Below are 25,560 nucleotides of genomic sequence, written 5' to 3'. Positions count from 1 at the left end.
ATATATATTAAGAAAAAATGTTCGAAGAATACGATATATATTAAGAAAATATGTTTGAAGAATACGATATATATTAAAAAAATGTTTGAAGAATACGATATATATTAAGAAAAAATGTTTGAAGAATACGATATATATTAAGAAAATATGTTTGAAGAATATGACATATACTAAAAAAAATGTTCGTAGAATACGATATATATTAAGAAAAAATGTTTGAAGAATACGATATATATTAAGAAAAAATGTTCGAAGAATACGATATATATTAAGAAAATATGTTTGAAGAATACGATATATATTAAGAAAATATGTTCGAAGAATACGATATATATTAAGAAAAAATGTTTGAAGAATACGATATATATTAAGAAAATATGTTTGAAGAATATGATATATATTAAGAAAAAATGTTTGAAGAATACGATATATATTAAGAAAAAATGTTTGAAGAATATGATATATATTAAGAAAAAATGTTTGAAGAATACGATATATATTAAGAAAAAATGTTCGAAGAATACGATATATATTAAGAAAATATGTTTGAAGAATACGATATATATTAAGAAAAAATGTTTGAAGAATATGATATATATTAAGAAAAAATGTTTGAAGAATACGATATATATTAAGAAAAAATGTTCGAAGAATACGATATATATTAAGAAAATATGTTTGAAGAATACGATATATATTAAGAAAAAATGTTTGAAGAATATGATATATATTAAGAAAAAATGTTTGAAGAATACGATATATATTAAGAAAAAATGTTCGAAGAATACGATATATATTAAGAAAATATGTTCGAAGAATACGATATATATTAAGAAAAAATGTTCGAAGAATACGATATATATTAAGAAAAAATGTTTGAAGAATACGATATATATTAAGAAAAAATGTTCGAAGAATACGATATATATTAAGAAAAAATGTTTGAAGAATACGATATATATTAAGAAAAAATGTTCGAAGAATACGATATATATTAAGAAAATATGTTTGAAGAATACGATATATATTAAGAAAATATGTTCGAAGAATACGATATATATTAAGAAAAAATGTTTGAAGAATACGATATATATTAAGAAAATATGTTTGAAGAATATGATATATATTAAGAAAATATGTTCGAAGAATACGATATATATTAAGAAAATATGTTCGAAGAATACGATATATATTAAGAAAATATGTTCAAAGAATACGATATATATTAAGAAAAAATGTTTGAAGAATACGATATATATTAAGAAAAAATGTTTGAAGAATATGATATATATTAAAAAAATGTTTGAAGAATACGATATATATTAAGAAAAAATGTTTGAAGAATACGATATATATTAAGAAAATATGTTCAAAGAATACGATATATATTAAGAAAAAATGTTTGAAGAATACGATATATATTAAGAAAAAATGTTTGAAGAATATGATATATATTAAAAAAATGTTTGAAGAATACGATATATATTAAGAAAAAATGTTTGAAGAATACGATATATATTAAAAAAATGTTTGAAGAATACGATATATATTAAGAAAATATGTTTGAAGAATACGATATATATTAAGAAAATATGTTTGAAGAATACGATATATATTAAGAAAATATGTTTGAAGAATACGATATATATTAAGAAAATATGTTCGAAGAATACGATATATATTAAAAAAATGTTTGAAGAATACGATATATATTAAGAAAATATGTTTGAAGAATATGATATATATTAAAAAAATGTTTGAAGAATACGATATATATTAAGAAAAAATGTTTGAAGAATACGATATATATTAAAAAAATGTTTGAAGAATACGATATATATTAAGAAAATATGTTTGAAGAATACGATATATATTAAGAAAATATGTTTGAAGAATACGATATATATTAAGAAAATATGTTTGAAGAATACGATATATATTAAGAAAATATGTTCGAAGAATACGATATATATTAAAAAAATGTTTGAAGAATACGATATATATTAAGAAAATATGTTTTAAGAATACGATATATATTAAAAAAATGTTTGAAGAATACGATATATATTAAGAAAAAATGTTTGAAGAATACGATATATATTAAGAAAATATGTTTGAAGAATACGATATATATTAAAAAAATGTTTGAAGAATACGATATATATTAAGAAAAAATGTTTGAAGAATACGATATATATTAAGAAAATATGTTTGAAGAATATGACATATACTAAAAAAAATGTTCGTAGAATACGATATATATTAAGAAAAAATGTTTGAAGAATATGATATATATTAAAAAAATGTTCGTAGAATACGATCTATATTAAGAAAAAATGTTTGAAGAATACGATATATATTAAGAAAAAATGTTTGAAGAATACGATATATATTAAGAAAAAATGTTTGAAGAATACGATATATATTAAGAAAAAATGTTTGAAGAATACGATATATATTAAGAAAAAATGCTTGAAGAATACGATATATATTAAGAAAAAATGTTTGAAGAATACGATATATATTAAGAAAAAATGTTTGAAGAATACGATATATATTAAGAAAAAATGTTTGAAGAATACGATATATATTAAGAAAAAATGTTTGAAGAATATCATATATATTAAAAATACGTTTGAAGAATACGATATATATTAAAAAATGTTTGAAGAATACGATATATATTAAAAAAATGTTTGAAGAATACGATATATATTAAGAAAATATGTTTAAAGAATACGATATATATTAAAAAAATGTTTGAAGAATATGATATATATTAAAAAAATGTTTGAAGAATACGATATATATTAAGAAAATATGTTTGATCTACAAATTTGTGTGAAGGATTGAATGTAACTTACAACTGATGCTGGATGGAAGAGTAGTTGAAGCAGTTTGGAAAGGACTGTTGGTGATGTCGAGTACTAATAGCTTGGAACTAGGACCTTTACCAGCACTGGTGTTGGCCCAAAGTTTAGCATAGTAAATTTGGCTTTTGAGGTTCTCAATAGTGATTGAAGTTGCAGAACCTACAAAACAGACATTACATTAAAGCCATCTGAGATAAACAAAAAACAAAATAGAAAAAAAATAAATAAAATGAAAGCCATCAAAAACAAAATAAAAATGACATTCTTTATTTTATCTCCCTCCTTTGATCTAAATCAGGGTTTCCGAAACTTCAAAACACCATGAAGCCATTTTTTTTAGTTTTGATTAATCACAAATTGCTGTATTTTTTTGTTAATTTATTAATTTATTTTTTTTTACTTTTTCATGAACCATCCTAAAACTCTTTACACCTGCAGTTATGTATCATATCTTTTTTCAGTAAAATAAAAAAGATCAATAATTAAATGTCTGCAACCATTCAATTTTTCCATATAAAGCATTTGGTCCTCTTTAAAAAAGGACTTCCGGAGCTCCTCAGCCTCACTCATCAGGTCTCCGTAGTGTACACTTTAGGAAACCCTGATCTAGATAACCATCAGGGCGCCAAAGATTATCTGGTAACCAGCTTTCTCCAACCTTCTTGATTTTTCGTCTGTCTGAGCATGCTATTCAGCATTAACCCTGTCCCTTCTCGGATATTAGCCTCTCATCTTTCTTTCTTTGTCCCATCTTTTTGGGTTTTTTTCTTGCAGGACGGTCTTTGTGAGACCTGATTATCGTGTGACATGGCCGTAACATTTCATTTGAGAATTTACTGACCACAACACTGGTCAGCAAATCCTCATATGACTCGACTGCTTGTTGTAGTCTCTGTTTCAACGTCACAATCAAGTCTACATAATAAAAAGATATATATTCTGTGGCCATCTCCATATTTCTGTATTAGTATTGTAATGAGTAATGTGACCCCCCCCCTTTTTTTTTTTTTTTTTTTTTTTTTACTCATGTTCACCCCTAGCAAGGCATATAGCCACTTGGACGTAAGGGACTACTATTTGGGACCATGCCTAGGAAAGATCAACAAGATGTTAGCTTATGTTATATTTAAACTTCTGCATATCAGTACAGTTAGAGAAGTAGGAAGGGAATTCCAAAATCTAGCTGTTCGAGGGAAGAAACTATTAGAGTAGAAACCTTTCTGGCATTTAGGCACATCAACGGAGTCTCACACCGCTAATATCTGCAACAGAGATGAAACTTTCAGGTCATGAGTGCATAAGTTCAGTCATCATAACAATACAATTTGCAATCCTCTCAGAGTTACTTTATTAATATTACAAGTCATTTTGCTATCTACTTTATATATGTGCTTGTGGTTGGTCTGTGCAGAAACGTTTGTAAATTAGAAACACTTTAAAGACTCGTACATTAAAACAATACTAGAGAATGGTTGAATGAACTTAGATTGGTTAGTTTGTTTTGCTTTACGGTATCTCAACCTGTAACAGTGTGTATGGCAAAATAAGCAGCAACCATAGGATAGCTGACTAATGAAAATATTAGCAGCAGCAGCCATCTTAGCACATATGCGAATTAAGTAAGTGTGCACGTGCTGATGTCATGGGAAAGAGGAGAGAAAAAGGCAGAAAAAAGGACAACATGTGGTTGAGCATAAGGAGGAGAAGCAAAGTGTATGCTGAGGAAGATGAACGTGTGAAAATGAATGCTGGTGTGAGGTGGTGGGGAAAGAAACTTTTAAAAAGCACATGTTATATAGCAGAACATTGTAAAACGTGTGTGTGAAAAGACTTGAAAGATAATGAAATGCATTATTGTTGGAAAAACCACAAATAAACGCATTTCATTTGCACTAAAAAAAATAAAATAAAATAAAAAAATATGCAGAATTTGATTTTCATTTCTTCTCATTTTTTGCTTGTTTGCAACATGAGTCAGAGTGGTTGAAATGTAACAACACGGTTAAAGTGTAACACCCATATTACAAACCGTTTCTAAGTTATTTAATGCCAAATTCAGTAATTTTGGAAAACGCTTTTATTCTTCAAGTTCTTTAAATCTCTAAATATTTATGCATAGTGTATTGGTTTGGTTGCTTTAAAGAGGACAACTGTTGTCTTTGATTTTGAAGAACATGATTGAGTTTTGCAAAGGGAAAAGAAAAAAAAACAATAGCATCAACGTTTGGTGCATTTTAGGTCTGGAAGACGGTATCTTCAGACAGCCTGGTCTGGTAGCATTAGAAATGCAAAAAGAGGGAATGAGAAAAATCTACAGAAGAGAGAGAGAGAGAGAGAGAGATGGTGAACTTGTTCAGTTAATTATAAATTATGGTTAATTAGAACAATTAAAACAAATTTTTTTCAGACATAACTCAATATAAAAACTAATGTCAACTCATGTATTTTGTGCTATTAAATTATATATATAAAAAAATTTGGAGAAACAAACTTTGATTAACTCATTTTGTATAATAATAGATTAGCACTATTTGAATTATGAGAAATAAGCACATTTCTCAGTGTTTTTTTCATTTTTTTTTGTTCATTTGAAAAAAATCTTTTGATTTAAAAGTTAACCCCAAGATAGTGGTAGAAAACCCCCCCGTTTATATAAACACATAAAAACAAAACACACACAGTGCCTCTCAGCTAAACAAAAACTTATTCAATCTTTAAGAGAAATGTGAAAGAAGATTCTTATAAAAGAAGCAATTTACCATTCTGAATAAAATGTGTCCAGGTCGAACAAGGAGATTCCTTATCTGAACTGTACAAAATGGTGTAGGACTGGATGATTCCATTCGATGGAGCTGGGGATGACCAGGTCAATTCAACTTTGCCACTGCCAACAAGCAACCAATTTATAGAAGTAGGGATAGAAGGAACTAAAAGAAAAAGAAAGTTATAAGTGTTGACATTTAATAGAGTAATAGTCATTTACAAAAAAAAAAATATATATATATATTTTAGATATCACTAATATTTTTATTTAAAGCTGTAAAAATTTAAAATAAAAAATTCAAATTAGCTCACAGATTAAAAAAAAAGTTCATGCAGAATAATAAAACCAAACATGTTAGGTAAATTTTATACATTTTCATATCATTTTACTGATTTTATATACATATATATATATATATATATATATATATAAACTGTGCACTTTGCTTGCATCTTATCTTCAATGATCAGGCGATTCCATCTTTTAAAAAAAGGGATGACAGGTGAATTTATATGCATATGGACATGCTCAAAGGCTAAGGAATGAAGGTGGAGAGTTGTATGCTTTGATTTTGATTCTAGCTGATGGCATCCAAGTTTATATATATATATGTTTTGATATTTGGTTTAATATAATAATCATTAGAGAATTGTCTATAATAATATGTAATCTGCATGAATTAAAATATCATTTAAGCATATCTTATGACAGGGCAACATCAGGCGGCCTGCTAGTATACATGTAAACATTTTAAAGTACATTTTAGATGAATCAAGAGTGGTCATTGTTGGGGCATCGTCTTCACTGCTGAGTGTAGGTTTGACATTGTATGAGCGTAAAACATCAATCCTGACCTGACTCTGGATGCATCAGGCTGCCTGTATAAAAGCTATGTACTTTGTACAGATATTTAAAAAAAAAAAAAAAAAAGTTTTTTTTTTTTTTCAAGTGACAAATTCCAGCTATTCATATAAACACACATCTGTCGGCACCGACACATCAGAATAGTCTTTTCTCACCTTGCTATTATGTAATGCTTTCCTTCATTTTGTCTTGTTCCTTGGATGATAATTGGATTTGTTGGTGTTTATTACGAATTACATTTATTTAAAAAAAAAAATTAAAAAAAAATATGGAAAAATCTTTATAATAGATGTGCTCATCACAGAACAAAGATGTCATATTCCAAAAATTATGTAAATTGATCAAGTCTCCCTCCTGGACATGGTTCAAAAGAGAGTCGCTAACCTGATAGGTCCTGAACTGTCATCTAAGCTTCAACCACTGTCCCATCGACAAAATTTTGCATCTATCTATCTGTTTTACAAGTATTTTAATGGTGAATGCTCTGATGAACTACAAACCCCTGTATTCCCTTGACGTAAATTACCCCCCGACAAACAGCAAAGTCCCACCCCTACACAATAGAGATTCCTAGTTCTAAGAAAGCCTTCTACTCTAATTAGTTTCTTCCTCAGAACTTCTAGACTTTGGAATTCCCTTCCAGGTTCCTGCTTACTCAACTGTACTGACATGCAGAAGTTCAATTGTAATGTGAACAGACATCTTGCTGCTCAACTCCCTACATAGTATCCTTGCAACTGATGTCCCTGATAGTAGCCCCCTACATCAAAGTGGCGGTGTGCCTTGTGTGGGTTGAAAATGTAAAAAAAATTTAAAAAAGTAGAATCGTTAAAAATCGTAAATTTTTATTTTAAAAAGAAATTTTTAAATTAAAAAAAAAATCAAAATTTACGATTTTTAACGATTTGTACACCAAATGTATCCACTATAATGCTGAATTTGATCTTGGTAGTTAGAATTGAGTTGTCTTCCCCTTACTCATACATCATGTTTGATCAAATCACTATGTCTCGCTTCGTCATAAAATGTGATTTTATAAGTTAAAAAAAAAACAAAAAAAAAAAAACTACTTGGTCAATTTATGACTTTTGGAATATAACATGTTTTGTTTTGTAATGAGTATATACATCATAAAGATTTTTCTGTATTTTTTTTTTTTTTTTTTTAAATAAAATTCTTATTAAGATTTGTCTTTTCATCATCTTTCAAAGGACGATTTGATTATAGCAGCTTTGATTATCTGTGATCGCTTCTGATTCATCCAGAAATGTGTAAAGGCTATTTTGTTTCGAAATTGTTATTACTTATAAAATGATATAATCTTGTATTTAATACTTGTTTATATAATGTGTGTGTGTGTGTGTGTAAAAAGTATGTTTAAAAGATAAATTTCACACACAATATATATAAGTAAAAAAAAAAAAACAACTAAAAAAAATAGAATACTAATAATCAAAGGAGAAAAAAAAAAAATCAACATGTTTTTATGCCGATTTCAATTTTATTTACAAAATTTTGTTACAAAAATTACTTATTGAACCAAAAAAACTTCTCTACCACCTGATGTAGCATTTCTCCTGCTTTTTTTTTTCTCCTTCACTTGCAAGTACGATCCTACACACAACTACTCAGCACCGTCCAATCCTCTTTAATTACACATCCAATGTCTGGCTAAACTTAACACCTCCCACTATTTGTTGCTTTAGCCACCCCTGCATTTCGAACATTCTTTCTCCCACCACTTCAACTTTATATCTGTACAATGATTTTCTTGACAAAGTTTCATTAATGAAATGAAATATGTATGATTATATGTGTATTCTTTTGTGCGTGCATATATATATTTACTTGGGAGTCATCATCTGTCAAGGCTCGAAAGCCACTCGAAGATAAGGGTTAATGAATGTAAGGTGGTAGTTTAGTAATCGTTAATGGTTTAAATTGAGAAGAATTTGATTATTTATGGGGATGGCTCAACAAGAACTTGTTTACATTGGATTTGAAGGATACAGTGTTGTATTCAACTGGGAAGCAAGATAACAAAACAATGTTCCACAGGCAGGCAGTTCAGAGAAAGAAGCTTTGTTCATGGAATCTGTATTTACATTTAGGCACAGATAGAGAGTGGGAGAAATCGTTTATAGTGGTTGTAGCTAGTTGTGTTTTTTTTTTTTTGTGAAAGTTTGGCAAGGGGAAATCATAGCTTGGAGGTCAGTCGAGTACTTGCCATGAAAATAACAATAAAGCAGAGGAAAAGAGGTTACAGGGAAGAGAAAAGGGCATCACCTACTAGGTTTTGAACTCTATCAAGGCTGGATAGAGCACACAGAGCATCTCCTGCATAGATGTGGCAACAGTACTCCATTTTAGGGCGTATATATATATATATATATATATATATATATAAAATTCTTCCAGGCTTCTAAAAGCTGATGAACTTAACAAGGGTATTGATAGTGCTCAATAAAAAGACCAAGATCTGAATAATTATTTATAATTCATAATTATATATATATATTTTTTATTTTAGGTAAACAAATTATGTGGTCATGACAATAACAAAGCCACTGTTTTGATCCAAAAATGACCATCAGGTGACTTAAACATCAGATTTCATGAAAGTATGATCTTAAAAAAAAAAAAAGAAAAAAAAAAAAAGAAATAAAACAACAAAAATAGATCATGTTTCCATGAAATTGGAAGTTTAGGTTGCCTGATAAAACAGTAGCTTTGATATTGTCGTGACCATGTAATTTGTTTACCTAAAATTAAATAAAAGCATATATATATATATATATATATATATAATTATGATGATAAATAATTTTTTTTTTATACTTGCAGACACTAATGTTTCATGCTTTTGCAATCATCAGTGCGGGAAATGGCGATTGCCGCTGGTCAAAGCATTCAAATCCTGCCACAAAGACTGACTCCATTAGCAAGGAATGTTACCCTAGGTCACTATGTATATTTTTATATATATAGTGTGATTGGCAGATATTCCATTGAATTTAATAGATATTTGCTCTAGTAATGATTATTTTAAAATTTGTATTATTTGCACCAATGTTCTCATCTTGCGTGTTATTTGCACAACTTTTTGGTCTATGGAAACGGAAGGTTCAATCCTCAGTGCAGGTGACCCAAAAGTACAATTGCAAATTACTTAAAACTTCTACTCAGTCATGGCTGATGGAATGAGAGCATGCTACCCCTGTGGATTCTGTTCGAATTTCTGTGCAGATTCCGTGAGTTTGACAAGATACATCTGAAAGAAGTTGCACCAACCGAAAGATTGTACAAAGAACACTCAAGATGAGAACAGTAGTCCAAGGAATCCAAATAAAAATAATCCATCCTCATCTCAAAAATTCAGAATCGTAATTTTTTTAAAACTTCTAATTTCCACAAGCCTGGTAATGTATACTGAATAAGATTTTGGGTGCTTCTTAAGAGTTCGACCTATTTTCAAAACAAAAATACAGAAAAATCTTTAAACAAACTTTATGATGTACATACCAGAAACTGAACAAAAAAAATCATGTAAATTGATGTAGTTTTTGTTAACAAAGAAAATTTAATTTTATGATGAAGTGAGATATATTTTAATCTGTCATATTTAATAAATAAGAGAAAACTCAATTTGAACTATCGAGATTAAAATTAGCCTTTGAATTTTCTTCTAAAAAATTGCTAAAAATTATTAAAAAAAACAAACTAATTTTTATATAAAAAAGAACTAATTACTCAATTTACATGATTTTTGGAATATGACATCTTTTTTTCTATGACGATTACACACAAAGATTTTTCTGCAATTTAGTTTTCTTAAAATTAATTTAATTCTAAATAAGCACCATTTTTTGTGTGAAAATCTGTCAGAATTTTAAAAACAATGATCAACAAACAAAATGTTTTTTACATATTCAATAAAAATATGTGCGTATACACGCAAACACATTTGTGTGTTAAAAAAACAACGCTGATAACCTATATCTATTAAGTTATCTTTTCAAATAACCTTTCAACTGACATATCAACATTTGTCTAGCCAATGTTCATTTCATTGTACTGTTATTGACAGCATAATGATGTACATCACTGCAATTTATTAAAAAAAATACATAACATGACCCGATGAAATATCCTTACCAATCACAATTTTTTTTTTAATAATCAAGGAAAATTAAAAATAATCAAGGGAAATAACTCTTAATTTAATTAAAGTCAAAGGAAATATTTCCCTTGCAACTAAAATTTACAGTTAAAAAAATAAGAAATAAAAATTAGAAATTAAAATGACTTCACTGTGTCTCAATTAGTAATGCTTGATTATATTTATTTTTACATTTCGATTGTTTTATATTAAACTTTCATCAAATAAACTATTTTTTCATCCCTTTTAATTAAGTTTTATTTTTAAAATTTTATTTAAACATTGACCTTTTTTATTTTGCTCTGGAAAAAATTAATGTTTAAGTTTTTGATATACTTTTAAGAAGTAAAAACTTCTATGTTTTGTTTACAATTTATTTCATTCAGTAGAATTTCACTGTTTTGTAATTTAGAATTTACGGCATACTTATATTTGTTTTGTACAATTTTTTGTGCAGTTCCTTTTAATTGGCAGGTATACCCGTTCAAATCAATTATTATTATTATTTTTTTTACACAGTGATCACCACTTATCAAGGCCCGGAAGTCACTCAGGGATAAGGGTTATTGCAAGTACATTACGTTAGTGTTTTTTTTCTTTTTTGATGACATTTTTGGTGTACTATTTTATTTACTCAGTATTAAAAAAAAAACACTATTTTCTATATTATATATAAGAAGTTCACTTTAAAAGTGTTTCTATAAATATACTAGCAGGGAGACCTGATATTATCCGGGATTGATCAACGGATGTTCCAACCTTGCAATACTTTTATTGTCATTGAAATTGATGAAATCGCCCATTTTTCAACAAAATTGATTGATTGCCTATTCTAGTCAGAGACCCACCATGGTGCATCGGGAGGAAGCTTCACATGCCTCTCTGCAATGACTTAGTCCATGATACATTGTAGTCTACATTGTTGATTTTATAAAATTATTTTTATATTGCGACTTAAAGTTTAAAATATAAAAGTCAAATATCATGGTTTAATTGTACTCTAAACAGAAACATTCATTTCATGTCTTATCAAAGAACCTACTATTTAGTTTATATGCTGGGTCCTTCTGCTTGTGCGGTGATAACACTTCCAAATACATTTGTGATGTTAGGCTGTATAAGAGTGTTAACATTTGTCATAATCGAAATGTTCCTTCTTTAATTTCCTTTTTTTTCAATTATTGATTTTCGATACTTGCTGGAGACATTCCAATATAAAACCTATCGAAGAACATTCCCAGACATGTAAAGTACATTGTGTAAAAAAAAAAAAAAAAAAAAAAAAATCAACCTAGCCATTTCAGAATCTATAGGGAACAAATTCACATACATATAAAGTGCCTTTTCTATATCTATAAATATATTTTGCTATTATTAAGAATGCAGTTATAAATTGTGATATTCTCCCAATATTTTGTCTTTATCATACACAATCATAATTTTTTAATAACACAAAGTAAAAAATACAAATAGAACATGTAACTAAAAGATGGATAGAATTTTAATTCAATCGATTAAAAAATACATGCTTCAAGGTAAGCCATCAATTCTGTGAAAGTTACATCGCCTTTTTCAAAAGTCAGCGCTGGTTGATTTCCAATTGGAAACAGAATATTTATTAAAAAAAAATAGAGAAAAAACAAAAGTCATTAATAATTCTGTGAATGAGAAGTGAAAATCAGAAAAAAAACAAAAAAAAACAGTCAACTTGGATGAAGAATTGAAAATGTGACTACAAGAGAAGAAAATTCTTTATAATTTTCTTAAACAAAATGAAATGAAAACAACGCAATAAATTTGGGATGTTTTATTTGATAAACAAAACAAAAAACAATAACTAAAAGCATTCAGATTTAGGAAAGAAAAAAAATGATAAAACTGGAGCTGTGCACCCTTTGCTAATTCACTGAGGTGGAGGAGGAGGGGGGCTTCTATTTTATGCAATTACACGCAAACAACCTGAAAAAGTAGGTTTTAATATTCTGAAATTGTTATTTGACCTGGAAATAAACCTTAAATGCAAAAAAGATGGCCAACTCTGAAAGATTGGTTCTGTTTTGTTCATTTCTTTTTACTGACTCGTTCAGGTTATTCACATGTAAATGACAAAAAACAGAATTTTTTTTCCAGAAAAAAAAAAAGCAAATTAGCATAGGGTGCAGGACTAATAATACCGAAAAACAAATCGATAATTTGTGGCATGGCCTCTTTTAGTCGACGAAGAAAATTTGGTGCCAATCTAACTACTTGAGAAAAAAAAAAGGAAAAACGGATAATATATTTAAAATTTTTTCCAAACATTATCTTCTACTATTAAATTTCTAGTTGAGAATTAAATTTTTGTATGTGTAAATAATTCATTTTTTTTTTTTTCATATTTTGTTTTAGTAATCCTCTTGACATCAGCAGGCAAAAATCTAAAAAATTGACTCCAAATTTTAGGTAAATGTTTGAATCATATTGACTTGAGGTTTCATTTACCAAAAGCCTCACAAATGTTGCATGATGGTTCATTTACCAAAGTCAATGGACACTCTAAATATAGTAAATAAAGTTCTCATTTTATGTATTTTTAAGTCTTTAATTGTAGGACAAGATTTCTTCAGAATGGAAACAATTTAATTTCAATACTGAGGCATGAATATATATGACGTATAATACATGAGTTGGTTTGAGAAGTCTATGAAACAGATGCATCCATTCCAGATGCTCAAGTCTGGGGACAACTCTAATAAGACAAATGCTCATTTTGTATGTTTCATTTGGCATCCATTTTCCCAGGACATGAAACTGAAGTTAGATTAAGCAAGAGAGAGATTGGAGAATGTTTCCAATTTTAAATATCCTGCAGATGTTCTAGACAGTTCTAAAAGTTGTGAATGTGAACTTGATAGCGGAAGTGCTTTACCAGAAGCAGATAAAATGTCAGATCAAATAATGGATGTATCAGATCTGTATTTCTGCAGGTGTCCCGAGATATGGACTATTGATTCCTTCTGCATAGCTTATCCGAAACAAACTGACAGATATATGATTACAAAAATAAATCCGTCAATAGAAGAATTATGTGTGTGTGGAGGGGGAGGGCTGATGTGGAGGAGATTATCCGATTATTAAATTGGTTCAGTTGTGTGAAACGAACGTCTTTAAAAGATCTAAGGTAATTCATTTAAACAGAGATAGTTGACTCACAAAAAGTGGGTAGATCTTGGAGGAATCAGAAACAGTTGTGACTGATGAATCAAGATGCCAGTGATAGAGAATTATAGAGAACAAAGTCTGTATCAAGAGAAAAAAGACTTAAAAATGAAAAGACAAGAGTCGAGAAGAAGAACTGATAAATAGACATTTTTTTTTTAATCTTTTGATTATATATATATATATATATATATATTTTTTTTTTTTTGATTATTTATATATTGCAACTAAAACATTTTGAATGCTATCTTTCTCCTCATCTTCCCATTTGGTTTAATGTCTATTTTACATGCTAGCATGTGTTGGACTGCTTTTAGAAATTGACTTTCAAACTAATCTCTGACCAGGTCTTAATTTATCCCTTCTTTTCTCAAGTCAATTCTTATCACTTTCTACCAAGTTGCCTCAACTTTTCTACATCTATAAACCTAAGTCTTTTTGTCCAATAATTAACAACTGAAACCTCAGAAAGAGCCTACGTTTTAACACCGCAAGAAAATTATACTAAAAAAACTAATTGAACCTGTATAAAATCATATATAAAGCGTTTTCATTTATCTAAGTTTCAAAACAATAATTTTCTACAGTTCAGTTATTGCGGAGGATTCAATTTTTTGAAGGCATTTTCCAAATGACACTTAATGCCAAATGTGGGTATCTTCTTGCTTATCTTAGCACAGTAGTCTTGTAGCCAGGCACAGTAATAGTCACACGAGTGTTCGTTTCTCTTTTCTGAAATAAAAGAAATAAAATGATTATATGTGTATATATATTTATATTATATATGCATATATTTATATTGTATACGTATGTATATTTATATTGTATAAGTATATATTTTTTATAATTTATATAAAAAAAAATTAAGTGTTGAATTTTCATTGAAAAAAAAAATCTAAATTTTTTAAATTAATTCTTTTTAGCTTTAAAAGGTCAAGAAAGAATTTATTAAAAAAAATTGTTTTAAATTCGCCGTTATTTGTTTAATTTTATTGTATAAGAAATTGTATCCATAAAAATGTGATATAATTCATGCAAAAGTTTAAAAAAAAAAAAAAAAAATGATTACCTATTCAATAAAATCATTAAATTTCCAATAAATAAATAATAAAAATACTCTTAAATATGATATTTTAATTTGCACAAATTTTGTATATATTATTATAGAGTCATGATCTTAAAAGTAAAAAAAAAAAAAAAAGTATTTGGGTGCCATCAGCTAGAATCGAAACTGAAACTAGCATTCAAAACTAATGATGTTACTACTGCACCAACGTGACACGCATACAAACAAATTAAAAATAAACTATGACGAATGTACAAAATGTATTACGATTTTTTTCAATTTTTACCCATTTTTGACACCCTAAAAACTATTTTAACTAGCTAAAGATCCATAAAGGAACAGTTTGTAAAAAATCCAATCATTTAAGGCTCCTAGCGCCACTCTGCAACTTTTAGATTCGGAGGAAATAGAGTTTGAAAATATGGAGACAGACATATAGACAGACATTTATATATTATAGAAAACAGGATAAAGAACATAAAATAAATATACTTGGACGACACAATGTACACAAGTCATAGCAGACCCAAAAGACTGTGTAACACAATTGCCGAAGAACATCAATGTCTTGCGCTGTCAGTGTGCCACTAACTATTAATTGAAATGTGTTGACTACGCTCAACTGCCAAAATCCATCTTGATTTATTATATATAATGTAATGCTATCACATTCATTGCATAATAACTAAAGACCCCTACTTACGGGTTTTGGGGAGTGTGAAGCCACCCTTTCATTGCCATTGCTCCCAGGTCCACTCTGACCCGGAGTGGTAGTACCTGTTAGGGTCCCAACTATGGGTTAAATAGAAACCGACTTGAAAAAAAAAAATAAATAAATTAAAAAAAAAAAATATTCTATTAAAAATTTTTTCTTCAAAATAACTGGATTTGGCATTAAACAACCTGAAAAGGGTTGATATGCTAAATCAAAAACAACCAACCACGATTTAAAAAATTAACCTGAAGGCATGTACGCCTTTACACACAAAATGTATAATATAATATGTGCACAAAAGCATAATGTGCACAAAATGCACAGTATGTGCACAAAAAACATAATATGTGCACAGAATGCATATGTGTACAAAATTACAATATGTACATAAAATTACAACATGTGCGCAAAATACAAAATATGTGCACAAAATGCACGATATGTGCACAAAATGCACGATATGTGCACAAAATGCACGATATGTGCACAAAATGCACACTATGTGCACAAAATGCACGCTATGTGCACAAAATGCATGCTATGTGCACAAAATGCACAATGTGTGCACAAAATGCACGATATGTGCACAAAATGCACAATGCGTGCACAAAATGTACAATATGTGCACAAATGACCAATATGTGCACAAAATGCATGATATGTGCACAAAATGCACAAAATGTACAATATGTGCGCAAAATGCACAATATGTGCGCAAAATGCACAATATGTGCGCAAAATGCACGATATGTGCACAAAATGCATATCTAAAAAACTAGAGAGGATTAAATAAAAACGGATTTCAAATCTGAATTCAACATAAATTAGGTTATTTTTGTGCCTTTGTTTCTTTGTTAACCAGTGTTATTAATAGAATTGTGACAACAGAGTATTCTTCTCATTGTTTTAACTCAAGTATACAGTAGCGTCCAAAACTAAGGCACAAAATTTTAAAACCTAATATTGTTTTTCTCGATTTTGTCCCTTACTTTTGGACGTTCCTATTTGGAAAATAATTGTTATCATTCTTTTTCTACCCTTTGCAAATGATTCAAATTTCAGTATGCTATCATGGATGATAAAAACTATCAGTTGTCAATTTTTCAGCTTTTCACAGTTGGTATTTCTAACAAATATTAGGTTTTAAAATTTTGTTCCATTAGTTTTGGATGCTACTGTATATCCGACACAGTAAGACACAGCTAATCAACCGAGAACCACATGAGTCTATATAAAAACACATAAGATATTAACGGATATATACTCAGAAGTCAAAACAATGAAAAGAATATGCTGTTGTCACAGCCCTAGTTATTAATATGATCATAAGGAATAATGCTATTCTAATTAACCAGTATAACTTTTCTTTTCACCATAAAAATAATTGCCAACTAAATATTTTTTTTTTTACATGGAAGTCACCACTTATTACGGCCCGGAGGCCACTCTGGGATAAGGGTTATTGCATGTACAATAATCAATGAGATAGTATCGTAGTAATCGTTAGTAATGGAGATTTGATAGAGTGTCTTACTTAAGGGGGGGGGTTATCAGGAACTTGTTTCTCACTTGTTAAATTTATTAATTTAAAATTTTATTGTTTTAGTTGATGTGATGACGTAATTAAATTTTGGAATTTTTTTTACCAGAACATCATATTTTATTTTTTTTTTTTACCAGAACATCATATTAATCACTACTTGCCATCTTTGCTGATCAGATGATCTCATTTTTTAAACGTGTGAACGTACAAACATTAAATGCCTTAGCAAATCATTATACAGATAATCCTCGTTAAAATTTCTGATATAATGAAATTTTGTAAACTCTGTTATTATTCAGAATTACACTTCACCCATTATGACTTGGTTGAACTAATTCGTTCAGTCGTAAATGAATACGACAGCATAAATAAAGTGGGAATTGATTCAAACATGCCTTGTATGCATTAGTTCAGTATTGGAGAAATGACAGATACCTCCACATTGTAACCGTCCATTGCTTACACTCAATATGCCGCCATTTAAAATTACAATATATTTTTAATCATCTAAATCACAATTCAAGTCATAAAATTAATAAATATTTTTTTTTAATCATCTACATCATAATTCAGGTCATAAAGGATTAAATTAAAAAAAATATATATAAATCTTTATGATGTATGTACCCATCACGAAATGTCATATTCCAAAAAATCATGTAAATTGATTACATAGTTTGTTTTATGTAACTAAGAAAATCAAATTTTATGATGAGCAAGATAGGAGTCGCCTTGCCATTTTAGAATGTGTTAAAATTCAAAGGGTGACAACTCAATCTGACTACCAACGTTTTGTTTGTAATCATATTAATTGCTACATATCATAAATTTTGATTTTCCGAGTTAAAAAAAAACAAAAACAAAAAAAAAACTACTGGATCAATTTACATGACATCTTGCTTCTGTGACAGGTATGTACACCATAAAGATTTTTCTGTATTTTTTTTTTTTTCTAATTAGGTCGAATTCTAAAGTACTGTTAACTCTACTGAAAGAGATTATTTTGGGTTTTGAATGATTCGTTATAGAAACATACAATAAATTGTGGTTGAATCGATCATTAAAAGTTGTAATGGGACGAATTCAATATTTTTCACAATTCCAATCCGATTACAAATTATTTTAAAACTTCTACATACAATTTAATTATAGAGTCGTTTTTTTTTTTTATTTTAGGATTATTGTAATGTTTTTGCAAACATAAAAGATACACTTGTGATTATTGTAATGTTTTTGCAAACATAAAAGATACACTTGTGATTATTGTAATGTTTTTGCAAACATAAAAGATACACTTGTGAGAAGGTGATCTATAGATTTTACTTTCACTGATAGTTTAAAATCAATAAATGTTTAGTTTTATTAATTTTTAAAAATCAATAAATATTTATTGTTTTATCAGAAATATTTTAAAATCAATAAATGTATCATCATTATTGTTTTTTTTTAATCAATAAATATTTAACATTTTATCATTAGTACCAACAGTGGAAAGTTAAAGCAGACAAACAAAAAAAAAAAAAAAAAATAAAAAAAAAAAAATTAAAAAGAAAAAATTAAGAAGATGGTTTTTGATATCGGAAAATAGTCAGAAATTTTCTAATTCTGATACCAAAATAAATTCTGATTTTTTTAATCCGTGCATCAAGCAGATACCATAATACTTAGTTCGCTACACCTTATCATAAAGATCCACACAAAATTTTAGCCAGATCGATGGAGTAGTTTTACTTGGATGATGGTTGAACATTGAGATTGACTTAAAATCAACTTGCAAAAATTGACTAAAAGCATTAAGAATTTGGCATTTACTAAACAGCATGGGACGTGGCGGTGATAAAGTGGTTATTAACATGAACTGACAACCTTGGTGTTCCAGGTTCGAATCCAGTTTGTTCCACAAAAATCACTTTCACTTAGGATGTTGGCAAAAACAAAACAATGGAAAAATTTAAATATGCAGAATATTTAGAGGGAAAACCTCAAACTACATCTGCAGATTCACCACAGCTCTCTATTATATCTGTATGAACGCTGCTTCATGCCACCATTGTGCATCTTTTTAAACTTGATGCCAAACAAGGGAAACAATGAGTAATTCATGGCTTTAACAAATCCATGTAGTAGTATTGTATGGGTTAGACTTCTATACTGGTATTTTTTAGCCAGTCTGAGAAATTGTTTTTAAATAGATGGGCTCCTTCCAGTCAGACCACTTAATCCTATACTGTCCAGTCATCTATGTTCTGGGGTGCGTCCTAGCACTTTGGGCAGATTGGGGAATCTATTTGTCTCAATCTGTGTTTATTTACTGCAGTCCTGCAGTGTCTTGTTCTGATCCGGTTTGCGGCTACCCACTGCTTCCTACTATTTGTAGCAAAACCTGAGAGGCACAAAGATGGATCTCCAACGATGCCTTTTCCTTTCGGAGTATTGTTTTTCCATTCCTCCTATGTCTTAACTGGGTCCAAAGTTTTGAATTGTAGAAGGGCTTTCGGGACTTGAGTCTAGAAATATTTGGGGCATCTTTTAAAATTTGTTGAATTGGCAAGTCCCTGGTGTCCTCCTCAACGTTTTTGAATTGCCTTTTCCCTTCTTATGTGGCGTGATGCAATTGTGCTTGCTACTGGTAGCCATTGTGTTGGGGTTGACTTCAGACATCCTGAGGTAATATGCATAGTTTCTCAGAGTGTTTTGTCAATTGATATGCACGAAGAATCACCACTTTGTAGTGTGTAGGCTTAAAAACTAAGAATGATACACCCAGGTGATCTGACGGAATTGAAAGATTTTCTGAATTTCCTCCTGATCAATTTTTACACCGCCACAATGGGAATGCAAATCCAACAAACTCCATTAAAGACATATACTCTCAATCTCCTATTCTCTAAAAGTGTTGATGTACAATAAGTTTTAAGCAAGAGTCTCATGATAGTTGAAGGTTCAATCCTCACTAAAGGCAATAATAACAAAAAATAACTAAATAATTAACATTTTACCCAATTATGAGCAATATCTTGCTCGTTATTTCTATGTTTAAGCTAATGTGTTTTTTTGTTTTCAAGCTTGGAAAGTAGTGAACAATTCATGATTTCTATCAGCTCCACTACAGATATATACATGGTACAACGGATAAAGGTGTTGATTAAGAATAAATTCCAAGTGAGTTTCCTGGATATTGAAGATTCAATCCTTACTTTGTTACATAATGAGGACAATTGTTTGAACGAAAAATTTGAGCTACACGTTAAGGGTCAGGTGACCCCCAGAACAGAAGTCACCAAAATCACGTGACTTCCGGATGGAGATTTTCTGTTGAAATTTCATGCAGAAAAGAGGTGTCCAGAGTGCCGTCGCAAATGGGAAAGGGGCAGAGAATAATGATTGTACCAGGTATGAAAGTCAGCATCATATTTGCCTAAGTCTTTTACAAGATTTTAGAAATTCAATGACTTCCGAACTAACCTATTTCTGGTCAGCCTTATCACTTCCTCCCATGTCTTTCTTTGCCTTCTTTATGAACTGAACCTGCTATCTCAGCTGTTCTATATCTAGCCCAAGAACTCTCATGCATTCTTTCAATGTGGCCATACGATTGAACAAGTAACTACAGGGTGGAAGGATAAAAGTGTCGCCCTAAAGAAAACAAAACTACAGCTTTATTTTAGAACTTTTATTGAAAACAATCAATTCAAGTAACTTGATTATGTAGTAGCGTTGGCATCTGTTCAATGTAGCCACCTTCAGCATCAATCACTGTCCTGATACGGGTCTGGAACTGAGAGCATGCCATGTTTTCCTTGGCCCTCTCCTGTGAACTGAACCTGCTACCTCAACTGTTCTACATCTACTAACCCAAGAACTCTCACTCATTCTTTTAATGTGGCCATACAATTGAACCAATAAGTAGATGCAACAGAAGAAACTATTGGTCTATTCTATTTCTTGGCCCCTAATATTTTTCTGTGAATGTTTTTTTTTTCGAGTTGGTTTTTAGCAAGTTCCTAATGGATATATATATTTTGAGTTTAACAATAGATATCAAACCAAAAAAAAAACGGTAAAGAAAAAATATATAAGAAATAAATGTTACCAAAGGCAAGACAAGTTACTTTTCTAACTAGCTGGATAAGTTGTTTGTATTTTAACATATTTTACAGTGTTTATTTGGTTGAAAACACTTTAGTGAAAACAAAAACAAAGATAGCGACACAATGATCTCACCATTGGACTCTTAATAATCGCTCAAAACTTGAAAATTAAAACAGAAATCCACCCAATAAATGTCATGGTGATATTTATTGGGTGGATTACTACTAGTATTTTTATTTTTGAGTTTTGAGCAATTTTTGGGACTCTAAAAAGCAAGATCATCATATCGGCATCTTTGTTTTCATTTTAACTCAAGTGCTCAGCACCTCTTGTGTTTCCAACTGAATAAACGCTTTAAAATATGTTAAAATATAAACAACTTATCTTGCCTTTGGTAACATTTGTTATATATTTGCTTCTTTAGCATTTTTTTCGGTCTGATGTTTATTGTAAGACAAACCCAATGTTTTGTTTTACACAGACCAGTAAGTGAAAGCGAAACAAATACATGTGATAACAAACCATAGAAATTCCACGGTAAATTAAATGTCTAAATTTGATCTAATTATCACATCTATAATAATTAGATAAAATTTACACATTTAATATGTGTGGCAGCAGGACTCAGCGCTGACCCACAAGTTCAAAGAGATCCAGGCTTGGCTTCAAAAGGAGTGCTACGACTTTGTTTGATCATACGTCGAGAACATCACCAACATGACCTCCTACAACACCAAAGCAAGCCTCATCGCTGCGATCTATCGAGTATTTGCCGAGCTCCTGCTAGCGCTTGTGGAAAAGGCATGCTTCCAGTTCAGTGATTGAGGCTGAAGGCAGCTGCATTGAATAGATGTCAGCTCTACTCCATAATCAAGTTACCTGAATTGATATTTTCAATAAAAGTTTTAAAATAAATCTGTAGCGTTGTTTTTTTTTTTTTTTTTAGGGCAACACTTATCGTTCCACCCTGTAGAAACGTTATCAAGTTTATTAAACAGTGAACTCCTACCATAGTAAACTTGAATAAAACTGTTACAAAGATGGCAGAGAATATCACCAGTGTTATCTGAATCACTGAATCTATCCCAGCATTGATCTGGAATAAGAAAGGGAAAAAAGTTTGTTTATTTGTTTTATGTCACTATTATTTCGTCAACCGAATGAAGAGAGAGAGAGAGAGAGATAAAGTCATACAAGTTTACAATGGATTTTTGGAACAAAAGCAAAGGTTAACATTAAAGTATGGTTTTAGTAAACAAAAATTATTATTCATGCATTTTAAGTTTATGCAAAAGGTTTCCAAGTGTAAAGATTTTCATTCTTGTTCCTTTGTAATATTTTTCAAAATCTTAACCCATTAGCGCCAATGGTTTAAATATCAGAATGATAATTATATTTCAGCGACATTTTTCTAAAATATTTATAATCAGAAACTAATGGTTTTCAAATATTACACTTAATGATTGATGTATATATGCAGACACTGATGTCTCCATTATTTTTTTTTGTGTGAAAATCTAGACTGGAAGAATACAATAAATTTCATCTGTTATTTAATAAATTTTTTTTTGAGGGGGGGGGGATAACTAGTCCTTATAACCAACTCACATTTATATATATATATATATATATATATATATATATATATATATATATATATATATATATATATTATTCACATTATTATTATATAACGGAATACTTAAACTATCCTATAAACCGAAGTAAATATTTGAAAGTGATTTTAGTATCAAATAATATTGTATTGACAAATAAGTATTGGTAATAAATCAAAGAAAAAAAAAAAAAAATGGACACTAATGGGTTAACGATCTGAATAAATTTTTTTAAGTTAGTATAGAAATTTAGTAAACTTGTTAATTTTCAAAATAAAACTGTATAAAAATTGTTAAGAGTATTTCATTTTTACTTAAAAATAAAAACATATACTGCCTTTTTCATTATTTTCTCCCTATACTGTTCAGATTTATCTTCCTCTGAGGTCATCAGATCTAAGCTTGTCTTTAGTGCCATCATAAAAGATAATTTTTTTAATACTTATTTTCTCTACAAGCATGTTGAGCACTACAATGTAGTCTCACATTAAGAAATTTAGATGATAAACTATTCGTGTTGTCAGTCCGACATCTTGACGACGTTAGTTTCTTTTTAGTTTTTTTTTGCAGGGAAGGTGTTGTTACCCTCCAAAATTTAGCACCTGGAATTCTCAAATGGCCACCCAGGCTCATTGTCATTTAACTTTAGTGATTCAACATGAAACGTCAAGTTTCTTTTCTAATTGTTTGGTAAAGGTCCAGTTGCTACATTTATATATCAGAACTGATATAACGATAGCTTTAAAGAAGCCAGGTTCGATTTTAATAGAAAGATTTGACTTAAAGATTGATTTCACTCGTGCTTTGCTGCCATAAACTACATGCAATTAATAAAATGTTATGTCAGCTGCATGTTTTTGCGTTCAATGCTGTAATTAGTAAATTATGTGATTAAAAATATCAACCTTTAAACTCGTCATGAAATCATAATTAAAGTTTTCTATTTAACATCTTAGTTCAGAAATTATTAAAATATACTCTTCGTCTGTTGATGACCGGCCACACCACGGAACCATCATGAATTGATTTTACAAGTACCTCTTCATCACCACTCTCCAGGGAAATGCCTTGAGCCTGCTCTTGGCCATCCAAGCCAGGATGACATCCAATTAAACTTCCTGATATTTCAGTTATTGTTCTCAAATCAATTGAGTAGTTTAAACTTTGTCGGTGGCGCTGTTCAAATAACTAGAATGACACTTTTCTTCAAAGATATTTTGGTTCATTTATGCTCCTAAATCAGAAACATTCATTTTCTAGCTCACCCCTATCACATACATAAAAGTTGAAAAGTACAATTGATCGATTTCTACAGAAACCAAAAAAGGTTCAGTCAAAATTAAATGAGAAATTTGACCAAAGCAGTTGAAGCCTTCATTTTAAATTTTAAAATTTAAATTCCAATTAAGTTTCCTACTGATATTAATTGAAATAAGAAATACATGAATAGCAATGAGTTAAATCTAAAAAAAAAAAAATGATAGTCATTGCTACTGATATAAGATGTTACAAAAATTAAAAAAGAAAAAAAGTCCTGTGATGATCACATCAGATTTAATGCTAGAAAAAAAAAAAAAAAAAAAAATGGTGGGGACCATGCAGCAACAATTTGTTAGAAGACAAGAATGGAGTCAGTATAAAGCGGGATTAAATGTGAGAATATTATTATGATTACAAGCATATTAAACAAAAAAAACACACCGATAAAAACTGTGATTATTTAATTAAAGCTGAACAACGTATCAGAATAAATACACATTCTGTCTAGGATTAAGGAGTTGCCCAAACCCAGCTATTTGATTACAAACAAATGTAGTGTTGTATGAATTATTTAATGTTTTACTAATGACAATTTTTTAAACAGAATGTTCGTGATGTGGTCATGTTATTTGCTTGTTTATGAAATTATAGCAGCATACATTTTTGATTGATTGGACTATTGTTCTCATCTTGTGCAATGTTTCAGTCAGTTTGGCCATCAACCATCTTCAGACATGTTAGTTGTTGTTTGGCAAAGAAAAGAGAAAAGTTACTGGCTCTGTAGAGATTTTCGTATTCTATGAGTTAGTCTCTGTTTTATGGCTGTGGTTTCGTTTGTGTGAAAAAAAAAAGTTGACAAAGGAGAGGGAACATCTCCCTTTCATCACCAAAATTTTACGGGTGTACACTTTTTGTTTTTCCTACAATTAAAGGCTTCCAGATGTTATTAATTTCTAAGCTTGGTTTGGCGAGTAATTTTTCTTTTTTTAGCATACGTGCTGCCCCTTTGAGTCGCCTGACTCTCCATCTTTTCCAAACAACAACCAATATGCCTAAAGACGGTTGAAGGCCAAACCAACACTGAAGATGAGAACAATTGTTCGACCAATACAACAATTAGCCCTTCAAAAATTCAGACCATTAATATATTTATATTTATAATATTATATTAGTACTTATATTGAGAGACATATTAATGTTGGTATATTCAAGTTCAAAATAAGTATGGAGTCAATGGCTGCCAATTTGAATCAAATAAAACTAAGGATTATCAGATACTTAAGAATAACAATATAGTTACATTCCCAGATCCAAATATTTATTTTTTATGCAAAACAGATCCTCCAGCTTGTTAAAATTTCGGTACATTTTTTACAGATCCGTTTCGTTATGCAGAAACAAACGGTTATT

The 25,560-nt window shown here is 29.5% G+C and overlaps 1 protein-coding gene across 3 annotated transcripts in view; it reads right to left on the bottom strand.

The window, feature by feature from the left end:
* Positions 1-25,560, bottom strand: part of LOC145280124 (protogenin B-like) — a 336,035-nt gene that overhangs the window by 22,751 nt on the left and 287,724 nt on the right. For all 3 annotated transcript variants that reach the window (XM_080131880.1, XM_080131882.1, XM_080131881.1), the window contains 2 exons: positions 5,633-5,800; positions 2,865-3,032 (listed from right to left, as the gene is read on the bottom strand). In XM_080131880.1, the coding sequence (XP_079988006.1) occupies positions 2,865-3,032; positions 5,633-5,800 (336 nt within the window). The remainder of the gene's footprint in view (positions 1-2,864; positions 3,033-5,632; positions 5,801-25,560) is intronic.

The sequence above is a fragment of the Euprymna scolopes genome, chromosome 7, assembly GCF_053919585.1.
Source record: "Euprymna scolopes isolate OS-2025 chromosome 7, ASM5391958v1, whole genome shotgun sequence".
Lineage (NCBI taxonomy): Eukaryota > Metazoa > Mollusca > Cephalopoda > Sepiida > Sepiolidae > Euprymna > Euprymna scolopes.
Note: the sequence above shows the minus strand (reverse complement) of the source record. Positions and strands in the feature narration are given on the sequence as shown.